The 22,179-nt window shown below is 45.3% G+C and overlaps 1 protein-coding gene across 1 annotated transcript; it reads right to left on the minus strand.

Moving 5' to 3' along the window:
- Window positions 1-3,899: 3,899 nt before the first annotated feature.
- Window positions 3,900-20,591, minus strand: LOC144935271 (ectonucleoside triphosphate diphosphohydrolase 2-like). Its single transcript, XM_078861840.1, has 10 exons — window positions 20,466-20,591; window positions 17,766-17,883; window positions 16,600-16,750; window positions 13,674-13,833; window positions 11,447-11,677; window positions 9,754-10,020; window positions 8,628-8,741; window positions 7,239-7,376; window positions 5,376-5,516; window positions 3,900-3,947 (listed from the first exon to the last, which is right to left on the minus strand). Exons 1-10 carry the CDS (start codon window positions 20,589-20,591, stop codon window positions 3,900-3,902), a joined length of 1,494 nt encoding a protein of 497 aa, XP_078717966.1.
- Window positions 20,592-22,179: the final 1,588 nt, after the last annotated feature.

Here is a 22,179-nt window from a genome sequence, read left to right on the forward strand (position 1 = left end):
CGGGCCGTGGCCTGTTAGGAACCGGGCCGCACAGCAGCAGGAGGTGAGAGCGGTGAGTCCTCGGGTGGCCCGCTCCCATTGTTTTATTATTCACCACTTCCGTCCGTGCCTCTTTCCCACACTGCGCACTTATCTCAGTCAGTTTTGGTAAGCCCACAAACTAACCCAAGTCAAAATGAGTAAAAAACAAACGTGGCTGGAGAGCTTCTTTGAAAAGGGGGAAAGACCCAATGATGAACCTCCCCCCCTCCCCTCGTCCGTGAAAAAATTATCTTCCATCAAACTGGTCCCTGGTGCCAAAAAGGTTGGGGACCGCCGGTTTAGACCACCAACTCAAGGAGTTCACAAAATGTGGCCATTTTCAAAAACAAGCAGCATTGAAGCAAATGATAGAACCGGAGGCTGGTTTCATCCTCAAGACTCATCAGTACAATACAGTCATCATTTTTCGTTGCTCATTTTATCCCGGTGGGATCCTCATTAACACTGTCGTATTTTACGATACAAAACGATACAAAATACATTTTCCAAATGTGATTTTTTGTTTTGTCAATATCAATTTCCCATAACTGTTTTTGTTATTTGCTGTACTGAATAAACGTAACTATAGATTACATTGATAAATATACTTTTGCGCATGGTACTAAACGGTGCTACGCGCCACAAAATAAGTAAATTTTCGGGGAAATCTCTGGCCCAAGGGGTGGAAAAATACTAAGAAGTGTACGGGAGCTCATTTAGGCAGTGTAACATGTAGGCTTTCGCGACCAATATCCATAATAGAGGTTTTTTTTGGGTTAGATCTCGGTAATATGTGTCATTAAACCCAACACCACCCGACGCAGCCAATTCGTAAGGTTTGTAACGTAAACAAAACATGCCAATTCGTTACTAGTACAGCACACCGTTGTGTTGGAGAGCAAATCCACAACAGTACGACGTTTCGCCAGTAATTACAACTAGCTTCATCAGGCGACAGCCGGATTTGTGTGCGGACCATGGCCGAGGAATGCTCGCAGGGCACCAGCCATCGACAAACGAAGCGTTCGGGATGACACGCGCGCGTGTGAGATCTGTGAACATGTGAAGATACCTCAATCGTCCGCTTTTGAGAGTCGTATATGCCAAAAATAAAAATGTAAACGCTGCTATGAGCTTTATAGGAAGACAGTAAAAAAAAATAGGCCAAGACTGGAATATGTTAGCATGCCCCGGGACGTTTTATGAGATTCTGGAAGCCGGTGTTGTTGACATATTGCAATAAATCCAGAGGTGGTGACAAACAGAATACTATTGCAAAAATCAATCATTGAAAACACAAGGGCACGGATCAGCCTCTCCGCATCAGAAGTGGACAGGAAATGTCTCGGACGAGCAATGTTCAAAGGGAGGGATTATTCTCAAAAATTTGCTACGGTTCCAAAAAGGACTGCATCTTAATTTTATCTGTCGTGGTATATGCTATCTTTTGCCATTTGTTATCATGCTACGTCTTTGTTGTTTGGAAACTTTTGAAATGTATAGAGCTACACATGTCAACTAGTTTCTCAACAGGTCATCTGAGTTATGAAAGGTTACTCAAGCAGAACACTGTGTATATGCATGCACATTGGCTCCAGTAAACTACCTTGGCGTTATTCCGACGCCCAAGATGCGTTCTTGAAAACGAGAACGTGAATGGAAAGTTTCTTAAATCTAAGGAAAGAGATGGTGGATGGTAATGTGGTACAGTACCTAAACAGAGGATGCTCAGTAACCCATGGCGCATTTGTACTGCACAACCATCGGTGTGAAAAGTAGACATTTTTTAATATATTCACTTGTCTATTATACTATACGTATTCTTATTAGTTGTTTTATATCAAAAGAATATAGTTAACATTGGTATAAAGTCGCCATGAATACGTGTACACGTCAAAGAGTCGACTGTAGTCAGGAGCGCTACCGCTTGGGTGCCACCTGGCGCTCGAATGCAACGACAATCGGCATCGGGGTTATCGATACGTTGAGTACGTGATAGCGAAAGTGCGTAACATGGCAGGGCGTAAATGTTTTTGTTTTGGCAAACATTTTTTTGCAGAACGACAACATCACGTTGGTGCACTCAGAACCGGCCCTAGACCTTTGGGGGCCCTAAGCAAAATTTGGTTGGAGGCCGCTTTGATGTATGATTTTTTTCACCCACAAGCTAGCAGTGACTCTAGGGGGCCCTCTGCTGGCCACGGGGCCCTTTGCAATTGCAAGGGTCGCTTAGTGGCTGGGCCGGCTCTGGGTGCACTGCGAGTCGCCGCAGGCTCAGAAAGAGGTATTAGTGGATGTGGTGTGTGCCAGGCAGAGGTGGGACAAAGTCATTGTTATGCAAGTCCAAGTCGAGTCGCAAGTCATCAAATTCATGACTCGAGTCTGACTCGAGTCCAAGTCACATGACTCGAGTCCACACCTCTGGTGCCAGGCATGGAAAGTTTTTCCGTATCGCTGATACGGATAAACCCGGCTGAAATAAACCCCGGTCCCAACACGACAATTAAGATTGTCAGTCTCTATAAATTCAATTGCACGACAATAACGATTGTAAAAAGAGGACTTCTTCAGTTGCTTAAGTGCATTTTGCAAAACTCTGGGCAAATGTTTATCCTCATTGTTAAATGTACAACTTTGTCACCGTCTAATTTTCAATAAGAAATATTCATTTTAGCGTAGCATGTGCTTGGTACTAAATGCGATTCATGCAAACTGTTATTGTATTGTTTATTTCTATGCATGAAATCAACAACTCCAACTGAATATACATATATTTAGGTTAACATATTCCTCTACATTCATATAAACATGTATTCACTGCTAAAATATGTTACCTTATGCCCATATGCAGTGATTATTTTATACCGTAACAATGTTACTTTTATTTTTAAAAAAAAACACCTTTCATTTCTAAATATCTCAAAGCGCCGTACTTAACAAACAAACAAAATCACACTCAAGTAGTCATCCCTCGATTTACAAACTCTCGGTTTACGAATACTCGCGTTAATGCAATTGACATAATTCTGGACACTTTTCGATGAGCGAAATCTCATTTGTGCGTGAACGAAATTTCCCTGCGGCACCGCGTCCCGAGATCGTCGAACGGAGAAGTCACGTGGGACGCTGCCGTGCTTGGTCATCCACGACAGCGTCACGGTACCCCTCGGTTACAACAGCAACGCCTCCCACGTGACCTTGACTCTCATTACAACATGCGGATCTTTTTGGCGAGTTCCTTGAAAATTTTTTAATTTATTATTATTCAATAGTTTTAATGTTATTTTTTAAATTCCTTTTGAGCGTATATTTTTCGGTTAGGAATAAAGATGGAATGACTGAAACACATCGCGAATTTGTTTTGTGTAAAATTAATAGGAAAAGCAATTTCCAATTTCTTTTTACACGTATTTTTTTTGAAGAACGCATCCTTTTAATAAATCGAGGGATACCTTTAAAGATACATGCCAATCGAAATACAGTAAAAGCTGATAATACATAAAAGCAAAATAACCCACACTATAAAATATCGAAATAAACCCTGTGAAGAACAGCCAGACCAAAGGAAGGAGATTAAAACAGGGCTTGTGCTGCAGAGGCGGATACAAAGGAAAGAGGTGAACAATGAGTTGGCGCTGGAGCGAGAGTAGAGTTGGAGTTAGGAACGAGATGAATGCTCCGCCTAGAGAGCGGCAGAGAGGGTCTTGGGGAGAGAGGGCAGAGGTTACCGTGAGAAGGGGCAGGGGTCACCATGAGAGGGGGCAGGGGTCACCGTTAGAAAGGTCAGGGGTCACCTTGAGAGGGGGCAGGGGTCACCGTGAGCGGGGGCAGGGGTCACCGTGAGCGGGGGCAGGGGTCACCTTGAGAGAGGTCAGGGGTCACCGTGAGAGGGGGCAGGGGTCACCATGAGAGGGTGCAGGGGTCACCTTGAGAGGGGGCAGGGGTCACCGTAAGAGGGGGCAGGGGTCACCGCGAGAGGGGGCAGGGGTCACCATGAGAGGGGGCAGGAGTCACCGTGAGAAAGGTCAGGGGTCACCTTGAGAGAGGTCAGGGGTCACCGTGAGAGAGGTCAGGGGTCACCGTGAGAGGGGGCAGGGGTTACCGTGAGAGGGGGCAGGGGTCACCGTGAGAGAGGGCAGGGGTCACCGTGAGAGGGGGCAGGGGTTACCGTGAGAGGGGGCAGGGGTCACCGTGAGAGGGGGCAGGGGTCACCGAGAGAGAGGTCAGGGGTCACCGTGAGTGAGGGCAGGGGTCACCGTGAGAGGGGGCGCTTTCGAACGCGACGAACAAGAAACGGGACGGCAGATACCCGAGCATGGGTTAGTCTGAACCATATCGTTGCGCATCCTCGACATGTTATGAACTTTTAGATGTATTTTTGTTTATTGATTTCTAGATACGGTTGTGAATTGTAACGAAATACACGTGTGTGAAAATAAATGAAAAGAAACAGGTTGAACGACTGGAATTATTATGTAGAGCCAGGACATCCCGCACACACATTCACATCTGCACACATTCTCTCTCTCTCTTAACAGCATCATTTGCATACTCTCCAGCACACATACAAATCCCACACGCGACATGCTACATACACGCACGTATGTAATATACATAAGCACACGGGCGATTGTGTGTCGCAAAGAGCTACTGTGAATAATCGCCTTCGTGGTCGAGGTACGGTCTGTAGCGACGAGGTTTATAAGAATATGTGTTACCCTTTGTGGCAAGACAACAGGTGTTAAAAGATGTTCAAACACCAAACAGAAACCTTTTTCAAGGAGTCGCGTCTACATTAACAAACACATACTTGTGGTGAAATGCAAACAAAAATATGCTCTGGTAAGAGCATGGTTTTGTTTGCATGTTTTTGCAAAAGGTTTCTGTTTGGTGTTCGAGCATCTTAACACCTGTTTTATTGCCAGAAAGGGTAAAACCTGTTCTTATACTTTGATACTGGAAAGCCACGAGGTTCATTAACAGAAATACAATTTTCAGTCCATGCACACAATTTGAGTTACATAACACATACCAGGCATCCCATTCCCATGCATTAATAGTGAATAGGCCCCCCCACCCGCCCAGCACGCCAAACGTGAAGTCCATTAGCTAGCCGGGAATTAAGGTAGCCAAACGGTGGAGAAATAGGATAAAGGGAGGGAAGTTGAAATGGGACAAATATAATTTGTGATTGGGGCTTTTTGCTTGAGCGGTGACACTGGAAAGGCCATGTTCTGTCGTTGCTCTTCTGGTGAATTAAAAACTCAGTGTCACTAAATAACCGTGTGAATGTCCCCCCTTTTGTCCTTTGCAGATGCGCTGCGGTAGTGCACTACATAAAGGACACATGCTACAGCGAGGAATATCGCAAGGTGGAAGACGAAGGAGAAGCCCACGATGGCCGTGCTGAACAGGTCTGGGAGCTTCTCGACGGGCACCATGTTCGTAACGTTGAGCATGAACCCAAGGGCCCAACCCAACTCTCCACCCCCCGCCTGCAACAGAAACAATCGTGAATGGGAGGCATCAATGAGAGCTTTACGGTGCGTTACAATCGTACGTGAACGGTAAACACACCTATAAATGTAAACGGTAAATGTGTATTCCTGAAATTGCTTGCTCGCGCGCTACTGCTGCTGGAAGGATCTCAACTCGAGGTTGCTCTAAACAGTCTCTCTCGAGGATGCTTGGCCTACTTTCTGGCCAGACGTCTTGGGAGAGGTGGGCACACCCCACACTTTACCAAACCACATATGACCTGCCGATCGATTGACTGATAATTCAAGTTGATACTGCTGGGTCGACATAGAGAAGATGATTTAAGATGCCCGTTGTTTCAACTGCTGTGCTGGGCGATCGAATTAAACCAGTGACCTCTGCATTGCAAGTCCAGTGTGCGAATCGTTACATCACCGATTGTGACCATGAGGTCTCCCGCAATGGTTACAAAAAAAGCCTGATGGGGGTACGTGGGGGGCAGTGGAGGGCTAAAGTCCTCGTCAAAGGCGTCGCGGTCCCAGCCGTCAATCTCGCCCAGGAACACTGGGCCGTGGGGATCGCTCAACTGAAAAATAAAACCTCACCGGAGACACATAATATCCTAAATGCCCCAAATGAATTCCGAGTGTTTCCATAGACCCTAAAAACCTAAGAACTTAAATAAATGTAAAAATAATTCCTTAGAACCCTCAAAAATAAAATAAGATGGCATCCGAAAACATTTCAGATTGAGAAACAAATCGAATTCAGACCACTTTGAACACTTGAACAAAACCCCTTAATCTGCTTGGTTTTTTTCTACGTGACTTTACCGAAAAAACAAAAAAACCAAGAAGATGAATTCCTGCAGTCACGAAAGCTTTAAATCAAAATTAAATCGAAAAATACCCCTTAATGTTCCCCTGCCCCACCTAACAAAACCCCTAACCCCAACGGTGTGATATCTGCAGCAGGAACAGAGCCTTGCCGTGTGTGAGTGTATCTTAACGAGGCTCACAGTCACACACAGCACATGCTTTAGAGAATGGCGCTGTGTACAGATGGTTCTGGACTATGGTCCCACAACTCGTAAAGCTCATTGGGACCGTGGGACCGTGAGGAGTGGACTGAGAAAACGGTGGTCCAAGCCAGGCCAACATCACCCAGCTCTCGTATGAATGTGTACCATATAAAATCTTATAAAAAATTATCCATAAAATATGTATTTCTATCAAATCCAATTCCACAGTATTCTATTTAACACGTAAAAAAAAATTGTGGATTTTTTTTTTTTATAATTTAAAAAGTCAGAGATGAAAAAAAGTCTAATGCACAAGAACTGGGTAACATTTTTTGGGTGGATATCTAATCTAGGATCTCCATGACCCAAAATGCTGTATCTTTCCATGTTTACCAATCTGACAATTTGTATGTAAATGCAGAAGATTGGTCAACACCGAAGGATGTGCAATTGGTGGGTTGTGATTATTTGATTTTGGGGAGCCCTGCTCTAATCCATACATTAGCTTTATCCACTGCAGATTCCCCTCATCAATGCGAATGTGAGACAATTTACCGTGTGCCTGCATTTAAATTATATACACACGCAATGCTCCAGTGACGAATAATTGTGCGTGCATTGCATTTTGTTTAACTTTGTGATGAGTGTATATTTGTGTAACGAATATGCTTTCTTCGACGTGAAATATTCTGTACAAATGTGTGGATGGAATACTTGCCTCCTTCTGAAAGTTGATGTTTTTCCAGCTTTCTTCGTCGAATTTGTAGCCTTTAATCAACAGCGTGTAAACATAATAGGCCTGAAAGCAGTGTTCTCTCAAACGTTCGGCTGCAACTTCTGGATGCTGTGCTTTAACCTAAATGGAGAAAAATGTTCACTCGTGAAATGCCTGTGACTCGCTTAAGTGGTCAAATATTATCAGTTCTGATTCCACTAGCATCCAGTTATAGATGGAAACCTTCGAAATTAGCAATTTGCATGTAGAATGAAGACAATAACAATGGTTAGACTCCAAAGGATGAGATCTAGATACAAACTGTCAACATAGTTCAGGGCTGTCGTGTCAAATACACGTATGACACATTCGATACCCTTTCAGCATACATGTCAACGCACAGACGTTATACATTTTATAACAGCACTATAAGAGAGATAAGAAGGTGACTGATCACCGGTGAGCATGGGACTGGAGGTTCATCGATTTATATGACCCAATGATGGCGTTCATGATAATGAGGTGTGTGACTGGGAATGGTGACAAAGGCCTTAAAGTGCACGTATCCTGGTACAGGCGCCGTGGCGAATGGCGCGTATTGGTACGCCGAAACTTGCCAACCGAGCAATACCTGTATCTCAATTGTGATCGTTGGGAAAATACACGGAATGAAAGAGCAAGCAACGTGGTCTTGCATTCAGTGCATTGTCTCAACGCGAAGTCGAAAGGTTTGGTATGTTCATTCTAGATTTGAAGCTTTCGTGACTGCAAGGATTCATACTCTTAGGTTTTTGGGTAAAGTCACGTAGGTAAAACATTTTTTGGCTATCAACAACAAGGCAACTCCTATGACTAATTGGGAATGGGACGCAAGCGTAGGATTGATCACCCTGTCGCTGGCCGCCTTTGGGGAGGGTGTATAGTGTGAAAGGCCGAAACACCCTAGGAACCAAAGGTTCACTACTGACGATGCGCTCCCCAAATTTCACCAGGCTCACTGTTCATGAACTCTTGGAAGTGCTTGCACAAAGGATAGTAACATCTCATCCTGTGTTCTTTACTGTCTCAAGTGACACTTGAGACACTTGAGACAGTAAATCTAGTTGTGACGGTCCCACCTGATGACGGAGACTTGTGTTGCCTCCGAAACGTCGTGATTTATTATTTTATTTCTATAATTTTTCAATTATATTATTTATTATTTCTTTTTTACCTACGTGACTTTACCGAAAAACCTAACAGTTTCGTATGTTGTCTGATTTGAGGAGCGTTTCTTGCAGCAGTTGTCTTCCTACAATACGGACGCTCAATCTCTTGGTTGGATGAAGCGTGCGCTGAAGCTGTGATCACGGTGAGGGTACGCATGCGGTGAGCGTTGTTCGGTCAACAAACCTCATTCCAGGTTTTACGGCAGTAGTAATTGAAAGCGACCGTGGCCTCATTCAGAGAGGGTTTCGGGTTGGTAAAGTTGAATGCAGCCATGGTATGATAAAAAGATGAAAAAGCCTGGAGAAACAAATAGAGACAGAATACAATACTGCACACAAAATTAAACGCAAACGCTGCCACTCATTTCATTTCCGAATAAGATACTTAACTTCAGTCCTCTACTCAAACACTGTTTCGCAGGAATTTTCCATCGACCAGTCACTTATTTACATGGCTCTGCACAGTACTCACGAAACTGGTGACATTTTTTCACACAAGTCTCAAATTTACAGGTTAAATTAGGCAAAGCCTCAAGGCTGTGCATACGGCGATGAGTTTTAACCTACTAAAAGATTGCAGTTATTACTTTGAAGTACTTCTTCTTCGTGTCTCCTGTACAACCTCTGCAGTCTCTTCCCAATATTCTGCACAGGCCATTGCCTCCGGTGTTGGCATTGCCAAAGTTCGAGGAGTAGCAGTACTATGGTGCTGCAGGGCAACTCAGGAGACGATCCACGTGGTTTATTTCTCCTGACAAGCACCATTGTTCGGTTGCGCAGAACCCCCCTCCCATGATTTCATGGGAAAGTTGCATCTGCCGAAACCCACTCTCAGTCTGTTTAGGCTCCGCCATGTGAGCCATTTGGAATTGGAGCCAGATGCGAGCTCCTTACTAGGGGTGATTCCTCGCCGGTTCCATTCAGCAGTTTTATCACTCGATTTTTCCTATTACTTTTGCCAGAGGAAAGTTCTAGCAGATCCCGGTGATGTGGTCAGTGGTACAGTGGAGTAGTGATTCGACGACTTGCTAAAGACCCAACGCACAAACCATGGCAGATGCGGATACCTGATGTACAAATGGAAGAGTCTAAACTCTCCAGTAGTGTGTGACTGTGGTCATCCAGAACAGACGATACAACGTGTAACGACGCAATGCCCGATCCACAGATAGGAAGGAGACATCACAGCGATACACTCCGTTGCCCCTGACGCAGCAGTTATCTGGCTTGACCACCTGAATGTGAAAATGTAGTTGTGGCTCTGCATCTACATGGGCCATATGAAAGAAGAATAAGAAGTGATACGTTACCAAGAACTGGCCTTGCACGGGCGGCTGCCAGACTCCGTCGAAGGTGCAGTTGGGCGAGTTGCAGGCGGAGAATTTAAAGATGCTGGAGATCATGTTGATGCATGCGGCAGGGTCTGCCGTGCCTCGGAAAGTCACGGACCGGTTAGGATCATAATTCGCCGGCCTCTCGTCGCTCGTACAGGGACTGTCGTAGATGAAGCTGAGGTCGTACGCAACGGAGTATAATCTTGGGTAGCATGGGTTGTCCACCTGGGCTCCAGGAGAAGCCTTTTGGGGTGTGAATTGTGTCATCGGTTAGAATTTTGCTTACACAAAACAATAAAACAATACAAAATATACACTTTATTGTTGAAGATAAGAGCTCATCGTGTTTCCATCAACATCGTTTACAAAAGCACCAATTGAAGCACCAGTCTCTCCTTGTTGCTGATGTTTCGGGAAATGTTGGGGAAAGAAAAAGGGACACAGGAGGAGGGGAAGGGAGGTGTACGAAGGGACGGAGGGGAGCAGAGATGCTGGAAGAAACTCAATCGTGGGCTCAAATGAGTTAGAGTTTTAAAACGTGGCAGAATATTGAGTCAACGTAAACCGCTTTTTTCCCACCATCCCTTAATTTCTCATGGAATATTTTATCGGAGTCATTGGTCGGCTGGGGTAGGTGAGTAAGACATTGCCAAGCCAAAGAGAGAGGTGGCTTTCATTTACTGGTGGACCATGGCGTTATTCCCAGAGCTGTCTACTATCTACTATGATGCTGTGTCCTAAACACTGGTATCTTAACCAGAGGTCGCAACCGGGTACCCGATACCCGTACCCTACTCGATACCCGGCTACCCGTACCCGGCCAGGTACGGGTACGGGTACCCGTTTGTGACCCTGGTGCGGCCGGGTACGGGTACGGGTAAGGAATCAAAACCCGTTTGCGACCTCTGATCTTAACACATCGCCTGGGGAAATACCACCGGTTAATAATATAGGTATTCTAGAGGGGCTCTGCCCTGTTTCTACACCTGGTTGAGGTTGTTAGCCAGTACTGGAACTCGTATTATTCTGTACTCTTTGGTTCTTTCGGTAAAGTCACGTAGGGATAAAATAAAATGAATTAAATCACGACGTTTCGATTGTAACACAAGCAATCATCATTAGGTGGGAAACCCACAGCAAGAAAATTGTTTGCTGAAGTGGGAGAGAGAGTTGCCGTGGTAAGAGGTTATATAGGTAAGAAAGGGGGAGGAGCAAGGGGGGAGAGATGGGGGTGTGGGGTAGGGGGAGGGCGAGCGCTGCGTCATGTAGTAGTAGTAGTACCCGGCAGATATGATAGACGACAACCAATACATATTGGTCACCACACAGCAGGTCACAACACTTAGCCCAGGTTTGCACTGCTCCCATCCTTCCACATGAATTCAAATCGATATCCTTCTCCTTCACCACTGATTATGGATTTGCACACTATTAACACACATTCTAGTAGATCGAGTGAGTGATATCGGAAGCGATATCTGAATCGGTCCTGGACAGCCCCTCGACTAACTTGCACTGTTTCTGTGCCATGACTGTCATTGCTTGAGGAGGCCTTCATCTGGCAGTAAATCAACAAACTATTTTCATAATTGTTTCCGTGCGCATGTACAAATGAACGTGGCTATATGTCAGCAAGTCTCCTGACTTGCCTCACTCGTGTTGAGCCCACCTTGTATAAAGTGGAGAGGAAGCGCTTGATTGCCTGGTCACGTCCATAGCACAGGTAGCTGTGGGAATACACGTGGTACTTTCTTCCGTACAGCTGGATGGTCAGGCTGTCCGGTGAGCCCTGCAGAGGCTCCTCCGTCATAAATGTGATCTGAGTGGATGCTCCACCCAGGTCCAAGGCTCCGATGGGCTTCGTGGATGTGGTCCATTGCCATGTGCCCAGCCATGTGAACTGAGGGGTCGAGAGGATAATACAAAAACAGACAACAGAGGTTACACTTTTGGCAGGTGAGTTATGAAGGCTTCCAGAGGGAAGCAGATTCCAAGCGACACAGAGGAAGTTATTGGACAAGGGGACAATGTTATTCCTTGCACCAGGACCCTTGGCACCCAGACTATGCCATTGACAGCATCGTATTATGCTGCAGTAATAGCACCAAGTGTAGCCCCCGTGACCTTCTCTCAGCACTGGTCCAGTGAAATGTTTTAATCACGAACACTGAATTTAATATATATGTAGTGACTGGGAATGTCACTGTGTGGTGCCGGGCTTGCGAGGCCACGGCGGATAATGTGTTGTCATTATGTGCAGCCTGGTTACTGGGCGTAGTACCAGCCCTGGCGGGCTTGGGTGAGCGCTGGTTAGCGCAGAGCAGAGGTCGCAAACGGGTTTTGATTCCTTACCCGTACCCGTACCCGGCCGCACCAGGGTCGCAAATGGGTACCCATACCGTACCCGAAATGAGTGACAAACGGTTACTCACCAGTGATTCACGGCCTACCCGTACCCGGCCGCACCAGGGTCGCAAACGGCTACCCGTACCCGTACCCGGCCGGGTACGGGTAGCCGGGTATCAGGTAGGGTACGGGTATCGGGTACCCGGTTGCGACCTCTGGCACAGAGGCACCACGTACAGTGTGCGGTGCGGGCTCCCGGTGAGGGAGCGAGAGGGAGCGTCAGCCAGCCAGGGTTACGTTGGGGCATGATACGCTGGTTGACCTGCCGACACGTGACCGGATGATATTGGAGGGGGGCCACAGGTGGACGGGGGCCGCTGGGTGGTCACGTGGTATAGAAGAGCTCTCGGGAGCCTTGGAGAAAGAGCTCGAGAGATCGAGAAGGTGGGCGGAGCGAGAGGTGGAGCCAGCCCCGGCCCAGGCCGATATAACGGGGGCCCCGTGTGGGGCTCGGGGTTCTTGTCTGTTGGTGAGAGAAGATCCACGTCGGGTTGAAGAAGCCTCTAGCCACACGGTCCGGGACCCAGCTCGTGGTCCGGACCGGGATAGCGATCCGTGTCTAGTTCTGCCGTAGCGTGGATAGATGGGCGTTCAACACCCGAGTGTAGGCTGTACATTACGTTGTGTTGGTGTTAATGTGAATAAAATTGTTGCTCCCAAGACAACGTCTGCCACTCAGTTGGACTCACTACATATATACTGATCACAAATCGCTACGCTTAAATTCCTTGCTCGTAAAAACCACTGTGGATGTGGGTCATATCTTGACTTAAAGCTTTCGTGACTGCAGGAATTCATATTCTTTGGGTCTTTTGGTAAAGTCACGTAGATATATGGGTAGTGAGTCCAACTACGTGACTGTACCGAAAGACCCAAAGAAGATGTTGGTCATTATATAATAGTCGTGATGTCCTTCAATTACCCAGGAAGCCTCAAATGAGCATCAATATTTTTTTTCGGGAGCGTACTTCTCTGGGATATTTGACCGATTCCACAGTGAATGTGTTTCTGGTAAGAGGAGAGTGGAGTTCCCAAAGAAAACCCGTGGATAGAAATGGATAACGTGGTGTACTTGGCAATATCGGAAATTCGATGGTGATCATTACTCTCGAGCCAATCGAACGTTGACAATAATAGTGAAAATACATTATATAGTTACTAAATTTAAGTTGAAACACATTTTATTCTTAGTTTTTTCGGTAAAGTCACGTAGGTAAAAAAATGAAATTTAAATTAATAAAAATAAAATAATAATTTAAAAAACACGACGTTTCGGAGGCAACACAAGTCTCCGTCATCAGGTGGGACCGTCACAGCCAGATTTGCTGTATCAAGTGATTTTAATTTCATTTTTTTACCTACGTGACTTTACCGAAAAAACTAAGAGTATGAATCCTTGCAGTCACGAAAGCTTCAAATCTAGAATTGAAACACATTGGCCAAAAGCAGCAAAAAAGCTGTTTACGATGGGCGTCGAGTCGTTTCCATGCCTGAATGAAGTTGTACAAGAAGTAATTGGCGGTCATCCAACCGTAGGTCCCCTCTTCCTGGCCTGAGATGATGCGCGCCTCGTGGTACGAGAACGGAGACGAGTCGAGCACCTCCCGCACCGAGGACAGCACTGCCTTCGCTGCCACCGAGTCACTCATCCTGCACACACGGCCACAAAGACACAAAGACAAAGACCCCCCCCCCTATAGCCTTAACAGACTGCAGGGGCAAGTGCTGTTAGCGAGCACCTATGAAGGTTGGAACGGCACACGAGGGGGTAGGTGGCCAGCGTCACGCCCGACCGCCTTTGTCTCCCCAGTGGCGATGTTTACACACCGCACCAGGTACTCATTTTAGGCTGAGTCGACCTAGGGGAGGCCCAGGACCGGTTCTGATAATCGTCACTGGTGTTGGCCGTGGGCGGGTTCATAGCGCAGCGCGTTTAAAGCTACACTACCGCTCACACACACACAAATACAACGCTTCCCCAGGCTGTGTAAGTACTGCGAGAGAGCGCCTATCGAGTATAGGCTGATGATGGCTCATTGGGCTGCCTTTTGTCTTTACTGATAGCCACACACTGCCTGCGGTGCCCTTTTAAGGCTGGGACGACCTACGAGAGACCCAGGACCAGTGCCGGATGAAGCTAGTGCGGGGCCTGTAGCATATGTTATAAAGGGACCCTAAATATAAAACACACACACACACATAAATATGAAAACACTAATTTTTTACTTGCATAGTAAAGTAATTGTATTTTTCATTTGCAATACAGCCAGATAATACGACGAATCTCTAACCTTAAACACCCAGTCGTTCGTAAAAGTTGAAGGTGGTATAGTACTATAGTAATAGAGCAAGTGCAGAATCACTGAACCGGAATTGATAGCTATAAAGCATTTAGCCCGAAGCCCTTGAAAGTGCGGGGCCCGTAGCTACATACTGTATGTAGCTACTTTTGCTACTAGGATAATCCGGCACTGCTCAGGACCAGTTCAGATATGTCACCACCATTCGCCACGAAGCGATGGCGATCAGAGGTCGCAACCGGGTACCCGATACCCGTACCCTACCCGATACCCGGCTACCCGTACCCGGCCGGGTACGGGTACCCGTTTGCGACCCTGGTGCGGCCGGGTACGGGTAGGCCGTGAGTCACTGGTGAGTCACCGTTTGTCACTCATTTCGGGTAGGGTACGGGTAGGGTACGGGTACCCATTTGCGACCCTGGTGCAGCCGGGTACGGGTAAGGAATCAAAACCCGTTTGCGACCTCTGATGGCGATATCACCACAGCGCTTGTGCCAGGGAAGGTGCACACTTTGAGGCCGCGTGAAGTGTCGACGAGGCTTGCTATCAGGTCACAGGGCAGGTCCAGGTGTTATGGGTTAATTGACATAACTGTGCACACAGGGTTACAGGGTTGTATTATTGTTCGTTTCCATTCATCTGTCTCGCTGCTCATTGCCGCATTTTGTCCCCGTAAAGCGCTCGTTGCAAGTTAGAGACCAATTAATCTGATGGAGCCATCTCTGCCGACATGCTTCGTCAGCCACACGCCTGCAGTGTCTGCTGTTGTGGGCTACATTAGGGCAACGAAGCCGCAGAGCCCCGCTTAGAAGAAAGTGGTCTAAATTTCGATTTAAAGCTTTCGTGACTGCAGGGATTCATCTTCTTGGTTCTTTCGGTAAAGTCACGTAGAAGGGAAATAATAAAATAATAAAAATACAACATAATAAAATAATTCTTTTGAATAATTCTCACAAAGAATAATTTTATTATGTTTTATTTTTATTCTTTTATTATAATTCTTTGTGAGAATTATTTTATTATGTTTTATTTTTATTATTTTATTATTTCCCTTCTACGTGACTTTACCGAAAGAACCAGAAAGTGGTCTGTTGGGTCCCCAGCAAGCCGGGAGGAGGTCTTAAAATCCTCAAAATCTCCCCACACGGAGATGCCGCCACCGCAAAGTGTGGGGGTGGAGGCCCGCATCCAGCCCGCATGGCCCGCTACTGCCACCTGGGGGTCCACGTAGCGAAGCGGAAACATTACTGCTAGACAAACTCTTTGGTTCTTTCGGTAAAGTCACGTAGATTATAACTGCGAGAGTCACTGGGCCACCTCCACCGTCTCGTTTCTATGCGATGGTCTAATTATGTGCACACTTTTTTGTTAATTGTGAGTACAGATAATGATGTATTGCTACTGTAACCCGTAATTGCTTTGTGATGGTATGCCATTCAATTCACCCGCACATATTGATTGAGTACAATCTCCAGGCATGCTCCAACACTCTCTCTTACACGGTGCGAAAGAAACTCAACATACACACGCATGCCCATACATAAAATTCACCCTCGCATATTGAGTTCTATTTTTGATGAAAGTCTTATTCTTCTTTCGTATGGAATTGTTGTGGATTGAAACAGATTACAAATTGAAGTCGAGATTTGATATCCGCTCGACTGCTTCAGGACATCCGTGTGGATTTGATCCGATTGGGCAGTCGTTCACGATATCTTCTTGGTTCTTTTCGGTAAAGTCACGTAGAAGGGAAATAATAAAATAATATTAATAAAACATAACAAAATACAATTCTGCGTGAGAATTGTATTTTGTTATGTTTTATTTATTTGCGTGGGAATTGTATTTTGTTATGTTTATTTATATTATTTTATTATTTCCCTTCTACGTGACATTACCGAAAGAACCAAGAAGATGAATCCCTGCAGTCACGAAAAGCTTAAAATCGAAATTTCGTTCGCGATATGTTGCACGCTCTGAGATGCCGCACCTCAGATTCAAGTGAATCTGCGTAGTCTCTCTCTAGTCATGCTCCAACCTTCTCTGTTGGAATCCCATAGACAATGTGTGGGGGTAATGCAGGTCAAGGGGGGGGGGGGGGGCCTCTCGCACTCACTCCAGGAGCCTCATGCCGGCAGTGGCCCCCAGAGCCAGCGGCGTGTCAGCCCAGCGGTCCTTGGGCACGATGGTCTTGGCCTTGTCCATGCACGCCCGGAGTGACTCCCCGGCACCCGACGGGGAGCTCTTGTAACTCGAGATCCCTCCTCCTGCGAGTTCATCAAACGAAATGTTCATCTTCTTGGTTCTTCGGTAAAGTCGCGTAGAAGGGAAATAATAAAATAATACAAATAAAACATAATACAATAATTCTCACGACGTTTCGGCCACAACGCAAGCAGCCGTCCTCAGGTGAAGACCAGGTCTGTCAGGGAGACGGCAGCTTGCGTTGTGGCCGAAACGTCGTGAGAATTATTTTATTATGTTTTATTTTTATTATTTTATTATTTCCTTTCTACGTGACTTTACCGAAAGAACCAAGAAGATGAATCCCTGCAGTCACGAAAGCTTTAAATAGAAACAAAATGTTGTACCAGGTAAGGGCCGACTGAACTAGAACACTCTTTTGCTTAAGCGACCTGGCCACAAAAATTACAGCTTAACGGAGTGGCTTTTTGGGTGGACAAACAAATCCACACGGCAGAAAACATGAACACTCCAAATATACAGACATCAGGATCGGGATCAAACCCACGACCTCCTGTATGCCGGGTGGGGTTGTTAACATCTCACCACCATGGCACCCAGATTCCAGGCAACAGATCTGCCAGGTGTTGAGAGGTCTACAAGCTGAAATAAAAGTAATCAATGCACAGGTACAACATCCCTGTTGTCAATCCATGTGCTTGTTCTAAGCCTGGCTAGATATGTATTAAAATCAATTCCAACTTTTCACACCATGGGTCAGGTTTCATTAACATTTACATATTGCCGCATGAAAGAAAATGCGCAGCAGAGGACAGTTCGTGCGGACAGATATCCCTTCCAAACCCACCAGAGCCGGCCCAGCCACTAAGCGACCCTTGCAATTGCAAAGGGCCCCGTGGTCAGCAGAGGCCCCCTAGAGTCACTGCTAGCTAGTGGGTGAAAAAAATCATACATCAAAGGGGCCTCCAACCAAATTTTGCTTAGGGCCCCCAAAGGTCTAGGGCCGGTTCTGAAACCCACGCATGACATTTCTCCGGTTGCGACAGGACGCTGCGATTACTGCGATGGCGGATTCACCTTCAACGTGGCAAAGGTGGCGCTGGGCAATCACCCCAGTGTCGTTCTGCTTCTCTGCCGGCCACTCGTAGACGAAGAGATCCGTGTGGGAAGATCCGGCATCCAGGACTATCCCGTACTGACACAGCAGAAAGACATTCCAGTAAGGACAACTATTAGTGATATGCTCACCAGAGGTGTGGACTCGAGTCATGTGACTTGGACTCGAGTCAGACTCGAGTCATGAATTTGATGACTTGCGACTCGACTTGGACTTGCATAACAATGACTTTGTCCCACCTATGAGATGTGGACTCGAGTCATGTGACTTGGACTCGAGTCAGACTCGAGTCATGAATTTGATGACTTGCGACTCGACTTGGACTTGCATAACAATGACTTTGTCCCACCTATGAGATGTGGACTCGAGTCATGTGACTTGGACTCGAGTCAGACTCGAGTCATGAATTTGATGACTTGCGACTCGACTTGGACTTGCATAACAATGACTTTGTCCCACCTATGAGATGTGGACTCGAGTCATGTGACTTGGACTCGAGTCAGACTCGAGTCATGAATTTGATGACTTGCGACTCGACTTGGACTTGCATAACAATGACTTTGTCCCACCTATGAGATGTGGACTCGAGTCATGTGACTTGGACTCGAGTCAGACTCGAGTCATGAATTTGATGACTTGCGACTCGACTTGGACTTGCATAACAATGACTTTGTCCCACCTCTGAGATGTGGACTCGAGTCATGTGACTTGGACTCGAGTCAGACTCGAGTCATGAATTTGATGACTTGCGACTCGACTTGGACTTGCATAACAATGACTTTGTCCCACCTATGAGATGTGGACTCGAGTCATGTGACTTGGACTCGAGTCAGACTCGAGTCATGAATTTGATGACTTGCGACTCGACTTGGACTTGCATAACAATGACTTTGTCCCACCTATGAGATGTGGACTCGAGTCATGTGACTTGGACTCGAGTCAGACTCGAGTCATGAATTTGATGACTTGCGACTCGACTTGGACTTGCATAACAATGACTTTGTCCCACCTCTGATGCTCACTCACTGTATTATGATGATACGATCTCAAAGGCGAAATTCGTGCAGCTATCCATAGCCATCATTTTGCCGCAAAGGAATGGCATTTAAGAGCGATGTGTTCGGTGTAAATGCACACAGATGAGTAATGTATGATATATTACATATAGAATACCTCATGCAATATAGGTTTCCCTGGTCATTATTATTTTTAAGTGAAAACAAATGTTCCCCAAATCGTGAACCAGTTGCGCTATCATCATCATCATCTTATTAGATTAAATGTTTATTGTGTCTCTGACCAGGCACTACAATTTCCACGTGTTAAAGAACAACCCAAAGAAGCCTATGTTATAGAGCTGCTTCTGACACCTCTTCAAATTACTTTTTTCGTCATGCCCAATTGCCAATAAACACTAGTCACATGGTGATCGAATTGATACTTTTAAATTTTCAACTTGATTTTTTTTATAAATGCAATTTCAAATGTAGTATGACTTGTGTTTCTGTTTGCACAGTTATTGACCATCGACTCACCACACTTGTGAACCAGATTTAATATTTTGTGGCAGACCCCAGTTCAATCTCAGGCTCTCAGCAGCATCGGTGGAGTGTTATGAACCCGACGCCATCCAACCACCTCGAACACATAGACAGCCCCTTTTTGTCAATAACTGACTGGTTGACAGCCTCCCCACCTCATGTCGTGTTGGGGAGGGGGGGGGGGGCTTTAGGGCGTGGCCTAAGCGCAGTGCAGGATTATCCTAGTAGCAAAAGTAGCTACACATCATAATAGGGTTTTCCCATTTTTTCTGACAACAAAACATGTGTTAAGATGTTAAAACACCAAACCTTTTACAAGGAATCATGTCTGCATTAACCGCAATGCTTGTGGTCAGAATGCAAACAAAAAACATACTCTGATAATATATGCATTGTCCTTGAAACTGATTGGTCCACACTAGAGACAGCTTTCTTTTGAGCCTCATCTCAAACGCCAAAAGGCGCCAAAAGGCGCCTTTTGGCGTCCTCTGGTTAACACCGTTTGTGTGCAGCTGTTCAATTTTTTTTCAAAATTCGAAAATTACCTGCAAAATTACTCAACGTGTACTTTCTACACATTTGGGTGTAGTCATCGCCCAACACTCGCAGAATCATGCCAGTTTTCAGGCCGGATGCTGGAGTCACCTTGTGCCCACAGAGCCAGTTGCAACTGATGTTTGAGATAAGACGTGTTGTAAAGCTCTCAGAGATACCCTGGTGTATAAGGGGCATTATATATATTCAAATAATAATATCATTGGCTATATTCACAACGTTGGTAAGTGTGGCTTGGTTAAGACAAGGAGTACAGACGTTGGAGCACATCCACCTCATGTGTAAATTATGATTTAGAATTATGTAAGTACTAGCGGTAAGTACCCGGCATTGCTCGGACGAAAAAGGCAGACACACACATGGACTTACACACAGACATCGACCCACACACATAGAAACACATCCACTTAGACGCACACACACACATATATATGGTTAAACCCAGGATGGATCGCTAGCCGGCCAGCCTAAATGTTTCTAACCGGCGAAGATGTTCCATTAGGGGGGTGCACATTTCGCAAGCGTATGACACGATTGTGATATTGTGTATACAGGCATGCGTACCTTCATTGGGTTGTTGCTCGCCTTATTCAGTAGATATCCGGTTATCGCCGATCCGACTATCGCCACCATCAGGGCAATGAAGATTGCTGCTCTGATAACTTTTAACGTTAATATTTTGGTAGACATTGCGTGGAAAGATTAGTCTGCTGGGAAGAAACACAATCATCAGACCTTTGTGCTACACCTGACAGTGTATACGTTTATTGTCCTTTACTGATTGATCCGAAAGTGACGTCGCAAATTTCCTCTGTTGTGGTAAAATAGAAGCTACTCGGAATGTCAGCCCAAGTTGACAATGTCGAGGCGTTTGCCTGCCTCCTGCTTCTGAACCCAGTATAGTTTCATTGAGTCACCTTACTAGGTATTCAAGTTCAACACGGATTGCAAAAACGCATCACGTTATTTGTATCAATGTTGTCGATTTGTGGAGATTGAAATTGTTATGTCGGAAAAAGTAAAACCGGTTATTTACAGGTTTATCTATTCACATTGATGTTCCCCTGGTTTGTCAATTGCTACTCACCTCTGATTGGAAACACGTATTTAAAAAATATCGTTAATTCTAACTCTTTAAGGAAGGCAGCAGCCAATATACTGTAATGGTCTTTGGTTCTTTCGGTAAAGTCACGTAGATAGAAAAATAATAAAATAATACATTATTATACAAATAAAAAATATATTAAATAATACATTTTTTATCTTCATTTGAAGCTTTCGTGACTGCAGGAATCCATACTCTTTGGTTCTTTCGGTAAAGTCACGTAGGTATAAAATAAAATAAATCACATTTTTTTTTTATTTTATATCTACGTGACTTTACCGAAAGACCTAAAGAGTATTAATTCCTGCAGTCACAAAAGCTTTAAGTCAAGATTTATGCTGTCATGGGTCAACAAAAGTTGAACAACATCCATAGCTGAAGGTAAGTGTCACTGTTAAAGCATGAATACACTTCACAGCATCGATGCACACTGAATACAAACATCAATACAACCATATTCCAAACATTGGTTAGGCTTACACTGAAATAACATCGTAACAATCAATATCAAATGCCAAAATAACTTCCAATATTATCACCGAGGGACACGTACATATTGATAAACTGCATACACATTCTAAACTAATACTAAACTATTTTATTTACCAGCTTAAGTCCACTGAGCTATTTAATTGTTTTTCAGAAGCAACCTGGCCACAAATGATAGCCCAAAGAAGTGGTTTATCATGCTGAAATGTATAGCAGCCAAATAATCTAAACGCATGTTTCTAGATGTGGAGGGCAATCCACACGACCACTGGGAGAACATTCAAACTCCAAATATACAGGCATCAGGGTAGGGATCGAAGCCTCAACTTCCTGCATACGAGGCGAGGGAGATAACATCTTGCAGATTATATGGGTTTGTAGAGCACACACACATTTTTCCCTTTAACATATTGTACAGTATTCTTAACAGGTCAGATACAAAATTATTCCGTGCAATTAAATACAAATGAACTTGAAAATATTCACCTGCTTGTTCAGGTGTGTATTTGTTCCCTGGTGAAAACGACGACGGTTTGATCCAATCTTGTGCTTCTCATACACTCCGCGCACGGTGAGAGATGTGTGTGGATATTACCTACCTGAGTACAAGCATATATACTGAGGACACGCCTCCTTGGATTATGTATTTTTCCAAGTTCTTTCATTTCCCCTTTTTATGTTGTG

This window comes from Lampetra fluviatilis, chromosome 12, assembly GCF_964198595.1.
Source record: "Lampetra fluviatilis chromosome 12, kcLamFluv1.1, whole genome shotgun sequence".
In the NCBI taxonomy this organism is placed as follows: domain Eukaryota; kingdom Metazoa; phylum Chordata; class Hyperoartia; order Petromyzontiformes; family Petromyzontidae; genus Lampetra; species Lampetra fluviatilis.